This window comes from Lates calcarifer, unplaced genomic scaffold (genome assembly GCF_001640805.2).
Source record: "Lates calcarifer isolate ASB-BC8 unplaced genomic scaffold, TLL_Latcal_v3 _unitig_5775_quiver_708, whole genome shotgun sequence".
Taxonomy (NCBI): Eukaryota; Metazoa; Chordata; class Actinopteri; family Centropomidae; genus Lates; species Lates calcarifer.
Window position 1 is genome coordinate 122,670 of NW_026117717.1, and position 21,480 is coordinate 144,149.

At 42.5% G+C, this 21,480-nt stretch overlaps 1 protein-coding gene across 1 annotated transcript in view; it reads right to left on the reverse strand.

Moving 5' to 3' along the window:
- The window catches only part of LOC108876758 (rho GTPase-activating protein 23-like), a 24,931-nt gene extending 5,441 nt beyond the window's left edge, over positions 1 to 19,490 (reverse strand). Inside the window, 20 exon segments of the mRNA XM_051069057.1 lie at positions 142 to 231; positions 339 to 412; positions 2,025 to 2,103; positions 2,259 to 2,411; positions 3,135 to 3,247; positions 3,940 to 4,046; positions 4,322 to 4,383; positions 4,473 to 4,781; positions 5,125 to 5,262; positions 7,344 to 7,383; positions 7,668 to 7,776; positions 8,598 to 8,762; positions 11,205 to 11,538; positions 11,541 to 12,650; positions 13,488 to 13,542; positions 13,636 to 13,714; positions 14,060 to 14,152; positions 14,410 to 14,440; positions 19,154 to 19,345; positions 19,431 to 19,490. Of these exon segments, the coding sequence (XP_050925014.1) occupies positions 142 to 231; positions 339 to 412; positions 2,025 to 2,103; positions 2,259 to 2,411; positions 3,135 to 3,247; positions 3,940 to 4,046; positions 4,322 to 4,383; positions 4,473 to 4,781; positions 5,125 to 5,262; positions 7,344 to 7,383; positions 7,668 to 7,776; positions 8,598 to 8,762; positions 11,205 to 11,538; positions 11,541 to 12,650; positions 13,488 to 13,542; positions 13,636 to 13,714; positions 14,060 to 14,152; positions 14,410 to 14,440; positions 19,154 to 19,345; positions 19,431 to 19,451 (3,354 nt within the window). The 5' untranslated portion in view covers positions 19,452 to 19,490.
- Between the last annotated feature and the right edge of the window lie 1,990 nt (positions 19,491 to 21,480).

Below are 21,480 nucleotides of genomic sequence, written 5' to 3' on the forward strand. Positions count from 1 at the left end.
TTATCTCTATCTTACAGGAATTGTTTTCTGTCCTCTTCCTGGTTGTGTGTTGTTTAACTGTTGCTGTGGAAATCAAAATGTTGTTTTTTATTGTTTGTCAAACACAAAAGCCTAGCTGCTCATCAGAGGGGGTGAGGTTACCTTATTCTTTTCTGAGTGATCTGCCACCCTCCTGAGGTGACCCACCAGGAACTTGAGGGTGTGGTAATAGTGATCTGGGAGGTCGTGGATCTGGGTGAAAAAGGAGGGGAAGTAAGAAATGAGATTTAAAATTAAATAAAGAAAATCTGTATCAGAGATATTCATCACTCAGTACTCAGCTGCCATCTGACACGTACAAGTTTCTTCATAGTCTTCAGTCTGTCCTCTGTGTCCTCTATCCGGTTGGCATCGATGAAGTCATTGTATTTGTCTGTTAACAGAGAAAGAGTGTGTCACTAACACACAGTGATAGGTCTTTTTATAAAAGTTCACTGTTTCACCATCAGGTATGATTTCCACATGGTTATCACCCCTGCCCATGTTGGGAATTAATCTTATAAAGAGTCTACACTGTGAAAAGTACAACTAATATTCTTTAGCATTAATAACAGTCGTCGACTTGGTCAGACAGTCGAGTTGGTCAGCTTTAGAAACTTAAATCAGCATTTAATGTCAAAAATGTAAATTGTGCCAACAAATGAAGTCTGTATCTTGTTTCAGTGACAGTGAGGGAGTCCTGATAACTTAGAATCTTTATCTGTGATTCATTATGAAAAGAGAAAGTTCTGCTGACTCGTGTTTGTTTAGATTATTTAATTATCACTTGCAGAACTAAGAATCGTGAGTTCAGTTGAAAAAATGTCCAGTGGATTGTTGATGTAACTCATCAATTTAAGTTTTTGGAAACATTGTTAGCTTATTTGCATGTACTTCAATTCAATTCAGTTCAATTTTATTTATATAGCGCCAAATCACAGCAGAGGTTATCTCAAGGCATTTTTCATATAGAGCAGGTCTAGACCATAGTCTTTACGTACTTCCCAGCATGCACTGCACTCAGCTTAAAATTCCCTGGAAATCCTTCTTTTTCTAACATAAAAACATATATATTAACCCTAACCCTAATATTTGATTACATCTAACTATAAATTCACAGAAGTTCTGTGAATATTCTCATTCATCCAGGTCATAGTTATCCAAAAGAAAGTTTAATCGAAAGCAACTGGACTTAGTTATAGTCTGGAAGACGTTTCACCTCTCATCCAAGAGGCTTCATCAGTTCGTGTTCGCATCTGACCAGGCTGGGACTGGTCCAACTGATTTTTTTGGTGTGGAGACCCAAGTATTTAACCTCTGTGGGGAGGCTTTCACCAGAGCGATGATGTCATGGCTCTTTTGTGTTCCATGTGTCAACGACAGTCGTTAGGTTGACAGTCGTTGGTAGAAACCAATAGTTTCAACTTCGTTAGTGTCCCATTGTGTTGTAACGACAGTCGTTGGAGTCACATGTGAAAGGTTGTTTTTCCTAGAGGCCAAATTGTTAAGTCTCCTGGGAAGGGATGAAAGGGCGGCATTGTATATTGTCCCTTTCAGTCCCAGCCTGGTCAGATGCGAACACGAACTGATGAAGCCTCTTGGATGAGAGGTGAAACGTCTTCCAGACTATAACTAAGTCCAGTTGCTTTCGATTAAACATTCTTTTGGATAAAATTCACAGAAGATTTCAAAACAAAAAAGTCTGAATTGGCCTGAAAATTCCAAAATCCACTGCAGAAAGTTGCCTTGAAATTTTGAGTCTTCTGAACTTTTTCATTTTTACAGTGTAGATCTGCTCTTTATGAAAAGTGTCATGAGTGACCTTCTCATGTGATTCAGTGCTGTAGAAACATGGAAACAATATGCAGTGTCTTTAGCTGACTTTTTTTGTATATTAAAAAAAAAAAAAATTGGATCCAAACTGATCCACTAGCAGCACTGTGTTTATATTAAACTCTATACACCGATGATAATGATGATGATGATAATGCTGTACTTGGCCTCACCATCAGTGAACAGAGGCTCAGGCAGTTTTCTGAAGAAGGATTTCAGAAGACTGCTGATTACGTTCAGGTCCTGCCATCTCTGTGGAGACACACACAGGATGGTTCAGGATTTCTGGAGCAGAATTTTACAAATAATCCAACACAAGTGAAACTGCAGCCTTTGTTAGTAATTTCTTTTAAAAAACTGGGCGATGAAGTTAAACATGTGTCAGCTCAGTGTAGAGTTGTCTGCACCTCCTCAGCTGTGTTGATGTCCATGCCCTTGTTGAGATGCTCCTGAAGATTGGACACCATGGCGTTGTTCCCGGGCACCCGGTAGATGCCAGTGTACTCCAGACCTGTGGCCTCCACCACACCACAGCACATCTCCACTATCAGAGGGACAAACTGCAAATAGGTCGAACCAGGCCACAGGTCAGGTGTGGTCAGTACAGAGGAAGAGAGGGAGGAAGATGGATGTGGCAAGAAGTAAGGAGGGAGGAGTGAAAGAGAGAATGAAGAGCAGGGGGGTGAGGTTGGAGGTCAGACAGGAAGAGAGAGAAATAAAATGACTCTATCAAATGTTCAAATCAGTGTAGTTCGTAGAGCTGATGTTGGGCTGCATTCATTGACTCCTCTGTATTCTTTATAACGGGAGTAAAGTTGCTTATATCTGAACTGAGCCAGTCTGATCATATGTTTAACAGAAGAAGCTAAGAGGTCAAAGGTCAGACTGTTTTACTCCTCTGTTACTTTACAGCAACATTCATTTCAAACTGACTTTTGCCAAACTTGGTAGAATTTTTATTCTTAATGTATCTTAATTCACCCTGTGATGGACTGGCAATCTGTACAGGATGTACCCCGTCTCTCACCCAGTGTCAGATGGGATAGGCTCCAGCCCCCACACAAACCTTGATGGATAAGCGGTGTAGATAATGGATGGATGGATATCTTAATTCATCAAATTAACATGTATATTGTTGGGGATTAAGGTGAGATATCAGAGGATAAAAATCATCTCATGTAAATAACTGACAGAACACATAATCGGAAAATGAAGGAGTTGTACAGACAGAGTAGAGTTGATTGTTATTGAGTGTTGTGAGTTATATCATCGGTGTAGTTTACTTTGTGGTTAACAGCAGGCTGACAGTCCTCCAGTCGCACACCAAAAGCCTTGGGACTGCCAGTCTTCTTCACTTTCTTCATGATGTTGATGCCCCACAGTGCCTTGTTGTCCTCTAACACACACACACACACACACACTAAGAATTAATATTTCTGTGGACATGGAGCTGGCAGCTCTGTGAACCACCTAAAATGTAATAAGAACAAAAAGAGAACATCCTGACCACAGGGGGGTGCTACAAGAAAATCAGGATAGAAATTTCATCCACAGGGATCACTGAGCACAAAACTGAAACTTTCTGTGTGCTGACATAGACTGTGTTTAATTTCATCTGAGGACATGTTTTTATTGTCCATTCGTTAGTTATTAATTGTTGAGATCATTTCCTAATGTTTCATTTGTCACTGAAATTTGGACAAAAAAAGGTCACATACAAATAACAGATAGATAAATAACAGAGAATAGAACTTGTTCATAGGTTTCTGTGACACATCAAAGTGTAACATCCTGTCACATTCATAACCTCATCTCCACTTTTATTCTGTGTCCTTCTGCAAGTATTTGGTCATTTTGACCTCATCAAAGTATCTCTAGTCAGTGAGCTTCATCCTCTGTGAACCACAAAAGTCTGCACAAAGTGTCACAATAACCTTCCATCCAAAAGCTGCTGAGATATTTCAGTCTGAACCAAAGTGATGAACAGACCAACGAGCATGCTGAAAGCACGGTCAAAAGCAACAGCAGTGTAAGTGTACTGCTTGTCAGATGTAGGTGAGCACTGAACAGAGCCATATTTGGACTCACCAGGTTTGGAGGAGCGGTTCACTGAGGTGTTGTCAGTCTTCGCCAGGAGGAAGGGAGGCATCATACGGTGGACTCTGGGAGAGGAGTCCGGCTTGTTTCCTGTCAGACTGCAACGAGACACAGAAACACAGACAGTCAGAAATAAAACACTGATATAATATGCTGCAATTAGAGGTTATTCTTCAGGAATACACTGTGCATCTTTCTTTAGGGTTAGGGTTAGTTTCCTCAGTTTTATATGGAAAAAAAGATGGCTGCCTTGTTATTCTTGGTTTTTTGAAAATACAGTTCAAGTGATCAAGTGAGCTTGGACCTAGAGCAGCTCCTGGTTACACAGAGGCTAAGAGACAGACTTTATCTAAATATAATCCAACACACTGACCTGTGTTTCCTGTAATCGTTCAGCTTTTTGTTGATGAGAGCTTGTCTGGAGAAACCAATCTCCTGGTATAAATGAAAAGGATGAATTAGTTCAGTGTGCGTTTGTGTAAACTGTATAAGACTAACCAGGTATGAAGTCTATGAGGTCTAACCTCATTGTCGGTCTTGCTGTTCTCCCTGATGACCCTGATCCAGGCCAGCATGTCGTCCCGGTCCTCAGCTTGCAGCAGGTACTCACAGAAGTCCTGTGTGGTGAGCCGCAGGGTGTGCTTACGTTTGGTTTCACTGTAGGCGATGTCAATCAGACAGCCGCGGATGCTGACCGGGGGGTGCTCGTCCTGGCTGGGACCTGCCCCCGCCCCGTGAAGGACCGCCTCTCGTTTATCCTTGTAGAGGAAGAGCAGATTGGAACGGAGCACGGTGAAGACGCGTTTCCACGGCCGCATGCCACCTCCAACTTTCTAAGACGAAATAAGAGAAACAGGAGCAGAACCTTTGATCTGTGATCACTGGATCAAACAGTTCCACAGAGCAGCTCCCTGTTGGTATTAACTCTCCCCACAGCCTTCAGCCAAACAGCTACTGTCACATCACAGAAAAGGCATCATGGGGCCCGAAAGAGATACTCGTTATCTAAAGACTTCTGCGGGTCAATGGTCAGCAGTCTGTGAGAGTTCAGGATAACATTAGCATGTCCACTCGTCTTTCACTCCTTGCAGACTTTATGTTTGAAAAAATAACTGATTCTATACTGTTGTTACTGTGTTATCAGAGCCTGAGAGGTGTAGCAGCAGTGAGTTGTACCTTTCCTTTCTCTGTGAGGATCTGTTTGTAGTGTAGCCAGCCCTCCTTGCGTACGTCACTGAATGTAATGGTTCCCAGTTCAGAGGTGGAATGGCGCTTGGACCGGGTTTCCTCCTGAGCTCGCAGGCTCTCCAAAGACTGAAACACAATATAGGCATTTGAGGTGATTCACAGTGGACACTGTTCACTCTGCTGCTGGAGAATAAACAAAACAGAAAGAGAAAGAACATGTACAGTTTACAACAGAACTGAGTACACACATGCACACTATCACTAAAATGTTCAGTGATTCAAATTCATACCATTTTACTCTAACTGTATTACATTCAGTTAAAGTGTAGGACATCTGATTTTAAGCAGAATTAAAAACTAGAATTATTGCCTCATGCTTGTACACTCTCACCAACCAGATGGAGTTAACTTCACCTTGATCTAATCAGTTCATTCTTGAATCTAACTGAATATTTGGACCAGACTCCCTCAAACTGGATATGACCTCCACACTGTCACATAGCAAACAGGTTAGACTGTCTGTATTAAAAACACATGCCAGTGCAACCTCACTGACCACACCTGTGATTTCTACTTAAGACTATGACATGAACAAGGTCATCAAATAAGCTGTGAGCAGCACAGCTTCCTCAGTTCTGGACTGGCTTAATAAAACATGGCTCCTCCTAGTGAGGACCTGTCTGAACAATAAGAAACCAGACTGTGAGACTTCATAAAGATGGGTACAAGAGCGCAAGGAGGCGTACAAGAGCATGAGGAGCCTGAAACACGGCTGCTGCAATGTTAGGAGGTACAAGAAGAACCATAAAACCTACAGCAGAAGGTTCACTGGCCGTCATCAAAAAATGACACCATACACAATTGAGTATCAACACAGCCTCACACTGATAAACATGTAGATGATTTCTTCTGACTGGACACAAGGGTTATCAGTGGAAACTGGTGTCGACTGATCAGACAGTGAGAAGGACACAGCATGAAGTCAACCTCTGTGGACAGTGTCCAAGAAGCAAATCATTGGTCACAAGATGGCACAAAAATGCAGGAATAAACTTAGCCAAGGGACATTTTAATGTATGCATAATTTGTAAACAAACAGGTTAGATAGACTATGCTAACTGCAATTCAACAAAAGTAAGTTTACCTGTCACTGCTACAAAAGAGACCACACTTAGACTGAGACTTACACTTAGACTAGACTTTGTTGATCCCTTGGGATGACTCCCTCAGGGAAATTAAGTTTCCAGCAGCTTATATGGACAGACAGACACCTGTGGTGTGTTGAATGTTAGCAGCACATTCTTTGGTCTGATGAAACCAAAATACATTTGCTCGGATCTTATGGGGTCCAGAATGTTTAATATAGACTTGGCCAGGACCACCACAGTGACTGGAACATGGAGGGGGAGTCTGCTCATATAGAGATGGCATTTGATGGAACTATGAATGTAGGTTTGTTCACCCACATATGAATGAAAAGATGACTCTTAGTCTCAACATGACAGTGATCCCAAACACAAACACCACACAAGACTTTGTAAAGAAATGTGGAAACTAGGACCAGGTATGTCTCATGACCTGAGTCCTGCAGAAAACACCTTTGGAGCATTTTAAATTGGATGGTAGAGCATCAAAACCCCTCCAGCAAAGATCAGCTGATCCGTGGAGAAAGGCAGAATGACTGGTTTCATCTAAGCCCTGGACTCTGGAAGACTTCTGGACCCTTACTGCACTCCTACTCTCTCTCCCCATTTACTCTCTGTCTTCTCTGTCCTGTTTCCTGTCCCGGGAAAAAAGCCCAGTAAAAAAGCCCCCCCCCCCAAAAAAGAAATAATACAAATATTCCAAGTAAAAAAATGAAATCTCACTAATGAAGAGTGTGTGACCTCTGTTGCAATTGGTTCTTTAGTCAAACAGTTCAATTTTTCAAATGAACTGGCTTCATTCCTCTCAGGCTTTGGCTAAAAACAGATATTAAAATAAAAAATTTAAATGGCCGTGTGATAGACTGGTGATCTGTCCTGGGTGTATCCCACCTCTCACCCAGTATCAACTAGGACTGGCTCGAGATAATGGATGGATGGAAAATTAAATAGACAGGATTTGTTTTTGTATTTTTTTTACATGTCAGTGACGCTGACAGGGGGTGTATTCAGTGCTGTTGTACACTGTACATGTGGTCAAGTCCAATATTTACAACAACTCACCCCATCAGTGAAAAAGCTCTTCACCCTTTTTGGTAGTTTGCTGTGGAACAAAAAAAAAAAAAACACAAGTTACAGCAACAGCAGGTCTGAAGTGTTGACAGCTCTGTGTCACTACTGAAAAATGACTTGAGAAGAGAAATATATATACAGAGACCTTACCATAACTTTGTGCTAATAATCTTAGTAAAGCTAAATCTACAGTGACGTCAGTCCTCTTTTAACGATGTTGGGCTATTTCTGTTTACCTGTACATTGGAAAGCCTAAATACTGTGGAAGTAGATTTGTTTGTAAAGAGGCTGGTGTTGTCTGAGTTCCTGACTTACGAGAAGACACGACCTTCTTCCTTGAAGGTGTTGAGTCCCTCATCACAAGACTTGGATCTCTCTGTGGTGATGGCGAGCAGGTAGGAGGAGCGACGACCTTTAATACTGCCTGAAGAGACAAAAGATGAGTCAGAGAAGAGGGGAGGAGAATAACACAGGGTTACAAACATGCAATGTATGGTATTAACATGTGAAGTGACAAGAAGATGAGTGATTAATTTGCTGTTTTTTTTTTTAATTGACTGTTAGTGATTAATATAACATCAGCCAAGTGGATGAATTAAAGGATTAATTACATATACTACACATTAAAGGAATACACTGACTTTTTCATTTTAAGTTTTGGTTAAATTGGAGCTGAGCATGCTAACATCATGCTAACAGCTGCCACTTTGAGAAAAGATGGGCAAACACTTTCTCTTATTGAGAGAAGTCAACTATGACCTGGGGAGGATTTTAGAGAAAAACATCAAATCACAGAATTTAAAATTCTTCTGCTCAAACAGCAAACAGAGGATAAAGAATATGATTTGCTGATTCATTTGCTATTCCTACTTTGTTCCCATCTGCAACAACAATGTGTTGTGAATTTGTTCCAGCTCTGATTTGCATCACTGACTGGCTTCATCTACATCCTAACAGCAGCTAAGACTCATGAGTATCACAGTATTTAAAGCCATCTGCAAAACCAACCATTTTTTCTGTTTATTTTATCTTCCAAAAATGAATGAACTGTTAAACTGTGAATGCCTGTGTATCTCTTTAAGATGAGTCTGAGGTTAGGGCTTGACAAATATATCAGTGTGCCAAAATAAAGGCACTGCACACTGACAGAGGGGTTCGGCAGTACCAGTTCCAACACACTGGAGACCATACTGTATATTGGTCTAGCCCTGTCTAGAGCCTTTAGAGTGGGTGAGTGAGACTCACTGCAATCCTGAAAATGAAGTTGGACAAAGGAGGAGATGGAGGAGGAGGTCGGGGAGACAGAGGTGAGAGTGAGAGTGGCCATTGTGGAGGCCTGGGAACTGGACACCACAGAGGAAGCTGGTACATAGCAGGGCTGTAGGTCAGTACTAGGACTGGTGGGTTCATCTGCAAGGGCAACATCACAGGTGAGCAACAAAGGCTGAGTGATGAAGGATTTAACAGCAACAAGGCAAAACAGAGTTTCCTCAGGTGGGGCTGTGGTGGTTCAAACATCTGTCTGAGGCAGAGCTACTCTGGAGGCAGACCTCCATCCATCTAGGTGGAAGACATCATCATCAGTTTACAGTAGACTGGGACCATAAGCAAAGCACTACAAGTGTAAGGTCAGCATAGTGTGTTAGCTTCCTGATAAAACCACTGAGATGTTTACCTATAGACTGATAAAGTAAAGCCACATTTACATCCTACAGACCATTACTGTGATAAATGATTCACATCAGTCAGCTCCCTGTATTACACACTCAGACATGACAGCTACCATATCTCTCACTTGGTAAACACAACTATAGAAACATACATTATAGCCAATGTTAACAATATTACAGTTAATCCACACTGTGTGGTCCCCCACCCTCAGGGACAGACACTGGGGTCACGTGCACTGAAGTTGGGCAGCAGGTAAATGTGGGGACCGAGGCGTGGCAAACCCCAATATCATAGACTGATTCTAGGGACGAGGACTGTCAACTCTCTGGTGGGGAGGGAACTGGAGGTGGTCATACCAGATCAAGTCAGACAAAGTCAACCTCTGTGTGTACTGACAGAGTTAGCTTTCCATTTCTCAGGAGGAATGTGTAATTTTTCTTTCAAAATTCAAACTGTCTTCAAATACAAACTAAACAGAAATGGAAAAATGTTATGAGAATTATTCCTTCAGACAGATATAGGCCTTCTCGCATACTTCTCAACTCTCTCACCAGGCTTCTGTCTACAGTGATGTTAGTCTACAAAACTGGCATTATTTGGCCTGTGGAGTGAGCTAATGAGATGATTTCTGCCTCCAGAGGCCTGCACTACGAAGCAAGATCAACCCAGGATTTCCTGATGGTTCATGTTAAAAGCAGCGTTGTCAGAACCATGAGTAAGAAACCTAATATTATATGAGAAGTAACTGCTAGCTGCATGCTGGCTCAGTTCTAGCATTGTCCAAAAATGACATTTAACAAGGTGAAATGTGAACAATATGATCACATGACTAGAATAGAAACACTAAAAATAATTTCCACTGATCAAAGCCAGTTAACAGTGACAGTAATGTCAGACTGTTTCTGCTGCCAAAGCAGAGAGGAGAGGAGAGAGTTCATGTCTGAGCTCCTTCTGACTGAAATGTTCATTTAGAATCGTGGTTAAAAGCTATGTTGTGGACATATGGAAAGACTGGAACAAAACTATTCACTGATCTATAAAAACATCTATGCCCCGGAGCAGGTTAGCATAAGTTACCAGGGAGATTTACCGCAATAAGAAGTGAACCACCATTGTAAGACTGAAACCAGAGTTAAACCTGAAGTTACCTCCATAACCACAAATCCTGCTTCATAGCTCAGGCCTCTGGCCTCAGAGCAGCTCTGTTTCTGAGAAACATTTGTACAACTAAACCAGTACAATACTGGACACACATCAATCAGCCCTCATCAACACACACAAAAACATCAGCCACAACTTTGAAACCACTGACAGGTGAGGTGAATAACATTGATCAGCTCACTACAGTGGCACCTATCGGGGGGTGGGATATATTAGGCAGCAAGTGAACAGTCAGTTCTTGAAGTTGATGTGTTGGAAGCAGGTAGAATGGTCACGTGTAGAGGTCTATGGGACTCTGACAATGGTCACACATGGCTAGATTATTCAGTTAGAGCATCTCTAACACAGCAGGTGTTGATGAGGGTTCCTGGTCTGCAGTGGTCAGTTCTGACCAAAAGTGGAACAAGGAAGAACATGTGGATATTACTGTTGCTTGTACATAATCCCATGTGCTGGAAAAAAAACAAGTCTGATCCATTGAGGCCCCACCTAACAGCTTACAGGACTTAAAGGATCTGATGCTAATGTCTTAGTGCCCAATACCACAAGACACCTTCAGAGGTCTGAGGAGTCAGTGTGAGGGGGACTACACATCAGGCAGGTGGTTTTAATGTTGTGGCTGATTGGTGTATATGACAGACACATACAGGTATACACACACAAAAATGCTGAAACAGATAGAAACACAGAAAACAAGGTACATTCCTAAATGCTGAGGAGCTCTGTAGCAACAGATGACATGATAACGTAAAATGATATAGCAATGTGCCTGTTAATCAGGTAAAGACAGTAGCCCCTTTTACACAGTCTGTTCAAGGCAGGAACATTGAGCCATTATTTCTCCTTGTTGTTCGGTATGAAAGTGTAAAGATGCAGCATGGGGGCATTATGGCCCCTCCTTTAAAACTGCCAGCAGAGGTAGTCATAGTGTGTAAAAGGAGCTAGTGTGGTCTCATCTGCTGAGAGACATTTTTCAGGTAGCTGTACAAAGTCAGTTGCTACAGAGAGAGGTTCACTAACCTATGAAGGGAATAGAGGACAGAGAGTCATATGCATGCTGTGCCAGGCTACCATTGGCCTTGCGGTTGGGGCCAGGCCCCACAGACATAGGGGAGGGGGTCCCTGGTGAGGGTGTCAGAACAGGGGCCTCCGGTGACTCTGCATGTTTTGTGTAGGTGGGATGTCGAAGAGCTTGAATGGGGGTCCGGCGACCTGAAGGAGGCTTCTGCCTGAGGACCACCTCCTGATTGATGGAGATGGGAGAGATGACCTCTCTGTCCTCCCCCAGCTGGGCTCTCTCCTCCTCTGAAGCAGACAGGGCAGGTGTGGACTGCGGCCTGGGCACCCCCCCCCCCCACTGTCTGCAGGGCTGCTCCTGCTGCTGGGGCTCCAGTTGAGATGGGGGCCGCTGTAGCTGGGCTCTCTGAATGAATGGGCCTGCTGGAGAAGGTGGCCAGCTTTGTGGGAGAAAGAAGGGCTGTAGCTCTTATACCCCACCAGCTCTTCCTCTTTTACTCGCCTTGTCTGAGGTTCAGCTACCTGCTGACCTGACTGCCTGCCACTGGGAGGCACTGTGGAGGAGGTGGTGAAGGGGGATGTCACTGTGATTTGGGTCTGCCATCCCGAGGCTTTCTGATCAATGTGTTCACTGGATTTAGTTGTTGAGCTCGGTGCAGTGTGTTCGTAGCGAGGTGAGACCAGTGCAGAGGCCTGTGCCAGCGCTTCCACAGAACGCCCGTAGTTGTCCTCGTATTCGGCATAGGCTGCCAGCAGGCTCTCTGAGCAGGACCTGCTTCCTGGTCCTGATACACCACCCCAGCCACCTAGCCAATAGGAATCATGGGATGCAGCAGCTGCCTGGTGGTGGTACAGGAGGGTTTCTCTCCTGCGTTGCTCTGAAGACACTGCAGGGGCAGACATAGGTCCGGGGCCGAGCGCCATGCCCAGCTCCGCTAAACGATCCTGAGAAATGCTGCGGTGGCGGGGGGATATGTGCTCTGCGACCTCCGCCTGGCTGTAGTACCACTCCGACAGAGCCTGGTGGCAGATGGTGTCGGCATAGGTGCGGGCGGAGGCCGGCAGGCTGTTCTTCCTTGGTGGAGGCAGCGTTGCAGAGGCAATGGCAGCATTGTGGTTGGCAAAATGAAAGTCCAGCGCGCTGATGGCTGAAGAGGAGCGGCCTCTGTGCTGCCCCGATGGGGGATAGTGGCCACTGGAATCCTCGGGACCCCCAGGCCAGCCAGAGTAGGGGGTAGAAGCAGCAGGGGGTTGGTTATCCAGCAGCGAGGTGGTGGGGCCAGATCGGCACTGCCAGTTGTCCAGGAGACCGTGGAGGTTGTGGCCAGGCTTGGGGGCCACAGAGCCGTGTTTGGTGGAGGGGTAACAGAGAGGTGGAGGCTCAGGGAGGTTCTGGGCCTCACCTGAATATGGCTTGTTGCCTTTCAGGTAGGCATCCTGGGAGTATGCCTGAAGACAGGAGAAGTAAGGCACAATGTCAAACATGACAAAGAGGACGAAGAAAAAAAGATGGTAGGAGCAGCTGAGGGCAGATTGAGGCACCATGCAGCAGTATCTCTCAATGTCCTGTTAAAGCTTAGTCCTCACTGTACAACCACCACTGGAGCGTTATTTTCTTTAATAAAGTCAGGACAGTTATTACTGCACTCCATTTAAAAATTAGTTCATATCACAGTAGCAGAAACAATGGATATCTTTACCTTATATAAAGCACTAGCGCTGGGATGAGATCTTGCCAGAAGATCTTGATGGTGATGAAAGAACATGTCACCCAGTGTAACACTGTGGCTCATTGATGTGTTGTTAATAGTTTTAGGGAATAATGGAGCTCTGTGGCTCAGAGGAATCAGGTATATCAGACTGTGATACACTCACAGTTCTCTTTAGTAGGAAACTAAAGACAACCAATATGGTTTTTCTGATCATCTCACCAATACCTGCATTTATATTTTATATTATATCAGCATATATTCATTCTCAGCATGTCTTTTCAATCAAAAAAAGTATGCCGTTTTGTGCTGGTTGTAACATTGCCTCTCTTTATCCATACCTTTGAAGCCATCTGTACAAACTAACCTTACTGTTTTCCCATTACTGACGGTATAGTCACACACATTTAAAATATCCTGAGGTTAAACTTCAATATGAGGCTAGATCAGTTATCACAGACAGACATTCCTCACTCTTACTTAAAAAGCCTAGCTAATTAAGTAGCTGCTGAATGAGGTATGAAGGTGGAAACGAGGAAAGAAGAGAAAATAGAAGAAAGCTCATACTCACACTTACCAACTGCAACACATCCTCATCTTTTGGCATGATAGAGAGCTCCAGAATGTTTTCACTATGAAACAGATCAAACATACCATACATGAACAAAATAAATAAGAGGTTATATGTGAACATTAGATGAAATTTATAAAGAGCAGTCTCCCACCTGTTCTGGATCAGTGCAATCACTTGAGAGTAGGTTTTCCCAAGAATGCTTTCCCCATTCACCTTCACGAGCCTGTCCCCTACACACACACACACACACACACACACACACACACGTTGTTCTTTAGATCTAAGAATGTTGTGTTGTGCACTCTTTATACCCACACAGATGTCATATTTGCAGAGGGAGGACATTATCTGTGGTTTTGCAGGCCAGTAAACCCTCTCTGTTTACAACTTACATCACTGGGTTAGGGTCAGGATTTCATGCACGTAGCACTGAATTTTTTGAATTTACTGAAGGCATGTGCTAATCGACTAGTAAACTTAAATTGACTTGATTAATTGTTGATTGTCTCTGCTGTCCTTTAGATTTAGGCAGCTGAGGTGTGATGACCCATGTGCTGTGTGTGTATGTTTTCTACCTGTGCACAGTCCAGCTTGTTGAGCAGGGCCATTCTCTTTGACACTCTTCACAAAGATGGTGTCCATTGGCTCCAAACGAGACCACTGACAGCCTGTTTAGACACACCCACAGACAAACTCAGTGAATCTGTCCAAGCCTGAGAATATCAGCAAAACCCACAAGGTTGAATCGGATCCACCTACATGTAACATAAACTCCCCTTACACACATTCTCAGTATCTGTGCTTTATATAAAACTGAAAACAAATGATGCTATAGATCCTAATCAGTCCCAGAGGCATGTGCATAACAGTGAAATGATTCATCCTACTAATCAGACTTTCAGTGGCTAAATATTTGCAAACTCACCTGTTCCAGTGGTGTTTCCATTCTCTTCATCCTGTGGGAAGAACACAGAGCAGATGTTAGAGGAGGAGAGAACCACAGGGGGGTGCTGCTCAGCTCACACCACACCAAGCCCAGGTCTCACTACACCCTTTAACATAGAGATTGCACAATACTGACATTAAGATGATGCTGGAATACATTGCTTTTGTTTGTGTACACTGAACTACACAAAACCATAATGTCAACCCCTCATTCTGCATCCATACCATTTATAGAGAACGGTGAGGCAGAATAATGGAGTAGTATTCCCACATGACTCTGCTGCCTGACTGAAGTTCTGGTTGTCTCACTCTCTGAGAACCTGTCTGTCTGTCTATCTGTCTGGATCTATCTGGAGGCTTTGATTCTTGGCTGAGTTAGCTCATTCCTGACATGGACACATCCACATTCCTGTGCTGCTACACTCTGACCTCTGTCCAGGCTTCTGACCATGCTGTCTACAGGACTACAGTATCCATGTTCCCTCGCTGTCTACAGGACAACAGTATCCATGTTCCCTCGCTGTCTACGGGACTAAAGTATCCATGTTCCCTCACTGTCTACAGGACTAAAGTATCCATGTTCCCTCGCTGTCTACAGGACTAAAGTATCCTCGTTCCCCTGCTGTCTACAGGACTACAGTAACCATGTTCCCTCGCTGTCTACAGGACTAAAGTATCCATGTTCCCTCACTGTCTACAGGACTAAAGTATCCATGTTCCCTCGCTGTCTACAGGACTACAGTGTCCATGTTCCCTCACTGTCTAAAGGACTAAAGTATCCATGTACCTACGCTCTCTACAGGACTACAGTATTCACATTTCCTCACTGTTTACGGGAATGGGCAGCTGTGGCTCAGGAGGTAGAGCGGTCACCCACCAATTGGAAGGTCTGTGGTTAGAAGGTTGGCTCCTCCAGTCCACATGCTGAAGTATCCTTGGGCAAGATACTGAACCCTGATTTGTCCTGATGTCTGTCATCGGTGTGTGAATGTGTATGAATGTGTTAGAAAGCACTTCGTATGTTTAAAAACAAGTGCTGTATGAATGTGAGTGTGAATGTGACCTGTAGTATGAAGCACCTTGAATAGACAACATGACTAAAAATGCGCTATATATGTGCAGTCCATTTACCATTTATTACAGAATCCATGTTTCTGTGCTGTCTACACGACTACAGTATCCACATTCCTGTGCTGTCTACAGGACTACAGTATCCAGAAGGACTTACAGGCTAAATGCCACACTTTGGCTTGTACAGTCAACCCTGTGTGATGTGTGTATTCTGTGGTTCTTCAGATCATCTTTGTATGGAAAGATATTACTGCCCCACCAGAAAAATAAAAACAGATTGTTATCATGTTATAACATTATAACATTATAATGGGATAGTGATCTGTTTGTGGCAGCAATACATTTCCATAGCTTTGCGGCATATCAGCACAGAATTATTTTTCCATATGTGGTTTACACACAGATCACTGACAGACAGATAAAACACACAGCATTCATCTTTTAAAGTTTACATGCAGTTTGTCGATGACTAAGGTAAGGTGACTGATATCAATTTCATGTCAGTGTGTAAGTATGGAGTTAGGGGGGAAATTAGCTTAGCTTAGCTTAGCATAAAGACAGCTAATATGTGCTTTTAGGGGGAATTACATGGTGAAATGCTGATCTCAGGACAAACAACAGTTTATTCAGCACCTCTGTGCAGCATCTCTACAAACATGATGGTACAAAACTGAACAAATGAGATATAAATGATGCTTATATATTAGACCTGTTCAGACCTTATATGTCATCTTTAATTCATCTGAAATTTTGTCTGTACAAAGCTATGGATGTTTTATCATAGACTGAAAGATTCAGCTTTACATGAGTCACAGTCAAACTTGAAATATAATGAGCAACAAAATCTTGGGCCATATAAAGAAACATGACTGTGTCTAATTGAGTCTTTTAATTACAACAATAACTTGCCAAAATCCCAAATAACAGAACTGGTCTGGCTAAGGAGCAGTTTAATGGCTGAAAGTAACATGAGCCATTTAAAAGCTTAAATGAACTCTCCACCTCAAAGTATGTACAAGTAGTTGAATTACATTGTCTAGAAAGTTTAAGAGGATTTCAATATTATGTCAATTCATTATAATGGCAGAAGGTTTTTGGAAAAAGCAAAATCTTGTAAAAATGTACTAGTAGAAAAAGATAACACCACAGTTGTCCTGAAAAAACTGAACATTTACATTCAATTTTAATAAAAACATACAAAATAAGTCATTGAATTTTTAATATATTAATATTAATAATAATAATATTAATGAAATTAGAATATCCAGAACATTAGCACAGGCCTGTCATGAAAACTATTTTTGTTGATATGTTGTTTCAGAAATTCTAAATTCACTGTTTTCTAAATAGTAGAAAATGTTTAGAGTGCAAATGGGTGTGGTCTCTATCAATCTCTTCAACATCATCCACTGAATCCACAGATACTTTACTCTACACCTCACAGTTACCAAGATGTTGACCAAAATATTTAACAATATTTGATCATATTTTTTAGTTCATTTCTCAACACGTGCCCTATTGCTAGCATTTCTGAGTGTGAGACACAGTATGAGGAAGCAGCTCACCACGCTTCAGTCTTGTAGCCTTTACAGTTTTTGATATATCCATCGTGTTTTCATCATGTTAGTTTAGGGAGCAGATTTAAACTCTGTTGGGACTGTGAATAGTGTGATCGTACCATATAATCAAAAAGTCACATCACACTTCATTTGCTGCCTATAGGCATATAGCACACACCAGATGCTTCATTGACTGTAGTTGACTCTAGGAGGTAGGACAGCTTATCCTCAGTGATTCCTCATTCTACAGCAAAATGTCTACTTCACACAACTATGGAAGTGTGGAAAGTAAACAAGTTCATCTGTGATGGCTGTTCACAGCAGAAACTTTGGTCTGTAATTTTATTGCTTGACTTTCTCTTTTATTCCAAATTAGTTTGACTGACGTTCTGGCTTGGCTACAACCTACCTGATCATCTCCCTGCTTATGTTTTCCAGCAATGCTGTTGCCATATAGACCTCAGCCATTACTTTGGTGAGAACAACATTATCATAATCAATAGGAATGATGACCTGAGCTACAAAAACAACCCAAATTTCCTTGACAGCCATGGGCATGAATTAAGTACACTGTCAGTAAATCCAGTAATTTCAGAATAATTTCAAAATTTTCAAGAAATGCCCTGGAAAGAACAACACAATTTGTTGCTAATTACAGGGGAAATAGAGACCATGTCTAGTTGGGAAACTTCCAATTAATTCTATTTAATTGAAAGCATAACCCAAGGAGTCAATGCCCAACTGTCACACGGCGGTGAGGTTTGTCTTGTCTTGGGATTTTGGTCTTGTCATTTCCTGTTTTATTTTGAAGGATTCACTCTCCTCTCGTTTCAGAGCACTTGCCCTTCCTCATGTGTCACCTGTGTGTCCAGATTACTCATTGTCTCCACCTGTTTCCCATTACCTCTGCGTGTTTAAATAGTCTGTGTCTCCTTTGTCTTTTGCCAGAGTGTCTTCGTCCGTTCACCTGACTCACCTCCAGCCTTGTATCCACAGCCATAGTGTTGCCTCCAGTAAGCCATTGTTCCTCTGTAAGAGTGATTTTTTGTTTGTAAATTTTGATATTTTAGTTTCTCGCCTTAGCCTTAGAGTACTTTCCTAGTTGTTTGTTTTCCTCCTTTTTGGAGCGATTTTGTTTTACTCGTTTATGTTCGTAGCTATCTTAGGTCCTCTGTTTTTTTAGGAGAGAGTTTTATTTAGAGCTTTTCTGGTTTTCCTCCTGTTGGAGCGTTTTTTTTGTTAAATCTTTTCATAGCCTTTTGTTTGCCTCCTCTGTGAGTGATTTTGATTTGTTCTAACTTTATTAGCCTCCGTTCATTTGTTTTTTTTTCTCCTCTTGAGAGTGACTTTTTGTTTTTGTTTTCTTATCTGCCCTAGGATAATTTTATAGCCTCTGTTTCTTTGTCACTCAGTGAGAGAACCTTAGTTGTAAATAAAGTCTGTTTTTATTTACGTCATCTCTGCGTCTGAGTCCTGCCTTTTAGTCTCGGCCTGACAGTACACTCTGGCAAAAGACAAAGGAGACACAGACTATTTAAACACGCAGAGGTAATGGGAAACAGGTGGAGACAATGAGTAATCAGGACACACAGGTGACACAGGAGGAAGGGCAAGTGCTCTGAAACGAGAGGAGAGTGAATCCTTCAAAATAAAACAGGAAATGACAAGACCAAAATCCCAAGACCAGACAAACCTCACCGCCGTGTGACACCAACGAGTCAGACAAACATGCAAAAATGTGTCTACAGGCAAGCATACAATTCAAGTGAAATCATGGATAAATAATAAATAAATAAATATTTACTTGGGTTCAAATGGACTTTTGTGTTCCCTTTCTTGGGTCATTGTCCTGTATGTTGTTGTGGTCATGGATGCCTATGTTTTGATGACATTTATCTATCTGTTCTTACTGTCGTCATCTAATGACAGCTCAGGTAGGTATCAGATTTAGGATGACAAATCAAATCTAATAAGATAGGATGTCATGTGGGTGATCAGTTGGAGTGTTAATGAGTTCTAAAAGTCTCAAATTAGTCACATTTCAAACATATAGACTCAAGGCCAAAGTCCCAAAGCAGAGAGCAGCCCACTTACCTTGAAGCTGTGGAGGGAGGACTCTGGTGGGTAGACAATGAAGTGGCGCAGAGTGAAGCCAAATCCCTGTGAGTTCTTCTGGAGTAAAATGGTCCGTGGGCCGTGCCATGACACGCCCTCCACCTCACCCGATGACAGCGGCCGGCGCCTGTTCTCATTGGACGACACCATGCCATCTCTATGCCCTTTTGCCTATTAGGAAGATGAAGAACATGTTTCAATCAACAATGCCTAGCTTTCCTTTCCTTCATACACTGACAAAACTGACAAAAACTACCATGTGAATCTTGAAGTACATCACAGTATCATTTTCAGGTGTCTCCAGTCAACCTGTGTTTGTGACTGTGCATTCATCACCAGCTGAATAGAGGGGAAAGGGAAATGTGAGTGGTGGATGTGGGCGTTATGTCGTCCATTCACTGAGGAGTCTGCCCAGATCCGACCAGAGCAGAATTCCACGGATGCCAGGAATTTCTCAGAGACTTCCCCTCTCTAAAAAGAGAGCTCTATTTTCACCGACAACCTCACCTATAAACTCATTTACTACCTCCAGCCAACAATGGCAGAGTTAAAAATATATACCATCTGTAAATAAGAGTCCTGGAACAACAGGAACTTATTAGGACTCATTAACACAGATCTGGAAAATTAGATAAACAATAGACAAAGAGCTTCCAATAAATGCAAACAACTGAGTCCCTAAACCACAAAATGTTTAACTTTAGGATGTCTGGAAATCTCTGTCAACATAACAACACAGATTTTCATTAGTTTGGGCTGATGAGACTTCTGTAATTTTGTCAGTGGACAACATAGAAAACTATAGAGGACAGCCATTAGGTAGAGAGACACAGCCCAACACACTATGTGGACATGATCATTACTTACACACATTGTCTTGAAGGCGTCTTCTTCACTTCTTACCTGAGGGTGGGTGCCATTCACATAAGGTAGTTAGATATACCTACAGGGGGGTACAGGGTGCAAGGCTATCTGCTGTATGCAATGTGTGATAATCACACTTTATTACACTGTTGTTGTTGGCTTGAAGTTCCATAACAGAGTTTCCCTTCACTGTTACAGTAACAGAAGTATGGAATCGGTCTGGCAGTTAGTCTGTTTATGTTCTGATTATTTGGTTGAAGCTATGCCTTCTGATAAGAGCTGTAAAGAAGATAAATAGTCCTAATTTAAAATTTTTTAGAACTGAAAATGGGATTTCTGTGTTTGATTCATTCATCATCATGAGACATCATCTACACACTGACACACAACACATCATTACACACAAAATACACTCAATCCCGAGAAAGCCAGTTGCAAAAACAACAGGAAGTCTGATTCAGACAGGAAGTGGATGGCCGAGGCCTTGGGAGGCATGATGTGGGGAAACCTTCGCCTCCAAGAATAGTTCCAAGGAGAGCAGGGAGGACACACACATTTTCCACACAGGGAAGCCAATCAGTTTACATTGAATTTTACTATCATAGATTCAAACAAATAACAATAGATTCTATAACCTCTTATCAAACCACTGACACTGACTGTAGTGTTACCTCTCTAACCAGACCTCTACTCAGTATCAGAGAGGACACACTGATACTTCTGATAAAGCTTATAGTTAGGGTTGGCTCAGGCTTGAACCATCCCTTAGTTATGCTGCTATAGGCCTAGACTGCCGGGAGATCTCCCATGATGCACTGAGCTCCTCTCTCTCTCTCTCTCTCTCTCTCTCTCTCTCTCTCTCCACCTCTCTCCACTCAATATGGATTCATATCCCATGTTACATGTTACTAACTCAGTATCTCCCCTTTCCTGTAGTATTGTGCTCTTCCGTCTCTCTCTCCTCTTCTGTCTCTCTCTGCAGGTATTTCTTCCTCTGGAGCTGTAGAGTCTGATCTGTGATGACAAGTCCCCTGCTGCTCCTACAACTCCACTCAACACCTGCTGCTAGAATTAGAAATTACTTATACTGCTATTAGTTGTATTGCTGTGTTAGCAGTTAATACTTTAATTATCACTACTATCACTACTACTGTTGTATTACTGGCCTCATCTTACATCTGATATGGAACCTGTGTTATGCTATGTTCTTCTTTCGCTATTCCCTACCCCCTCTCCCTCCTCTCCCCCTCTCTCTCCTTCTTAACCCAACCGGTCGAGGCAGATGGCCGCCCACCCTGAGTCCGGTTCTGCTCGAGGTTTCTGCCTCTTAAAAGGAAGTTTTTCCTTGCCACTGTCGCCTAGTGCTTGCTCTTGGTGGGATTTGTTGGGTCTCTCTCTGTAAATACCTATTTTAAAGAGTATGGTCTAGACCTGCTCTATAT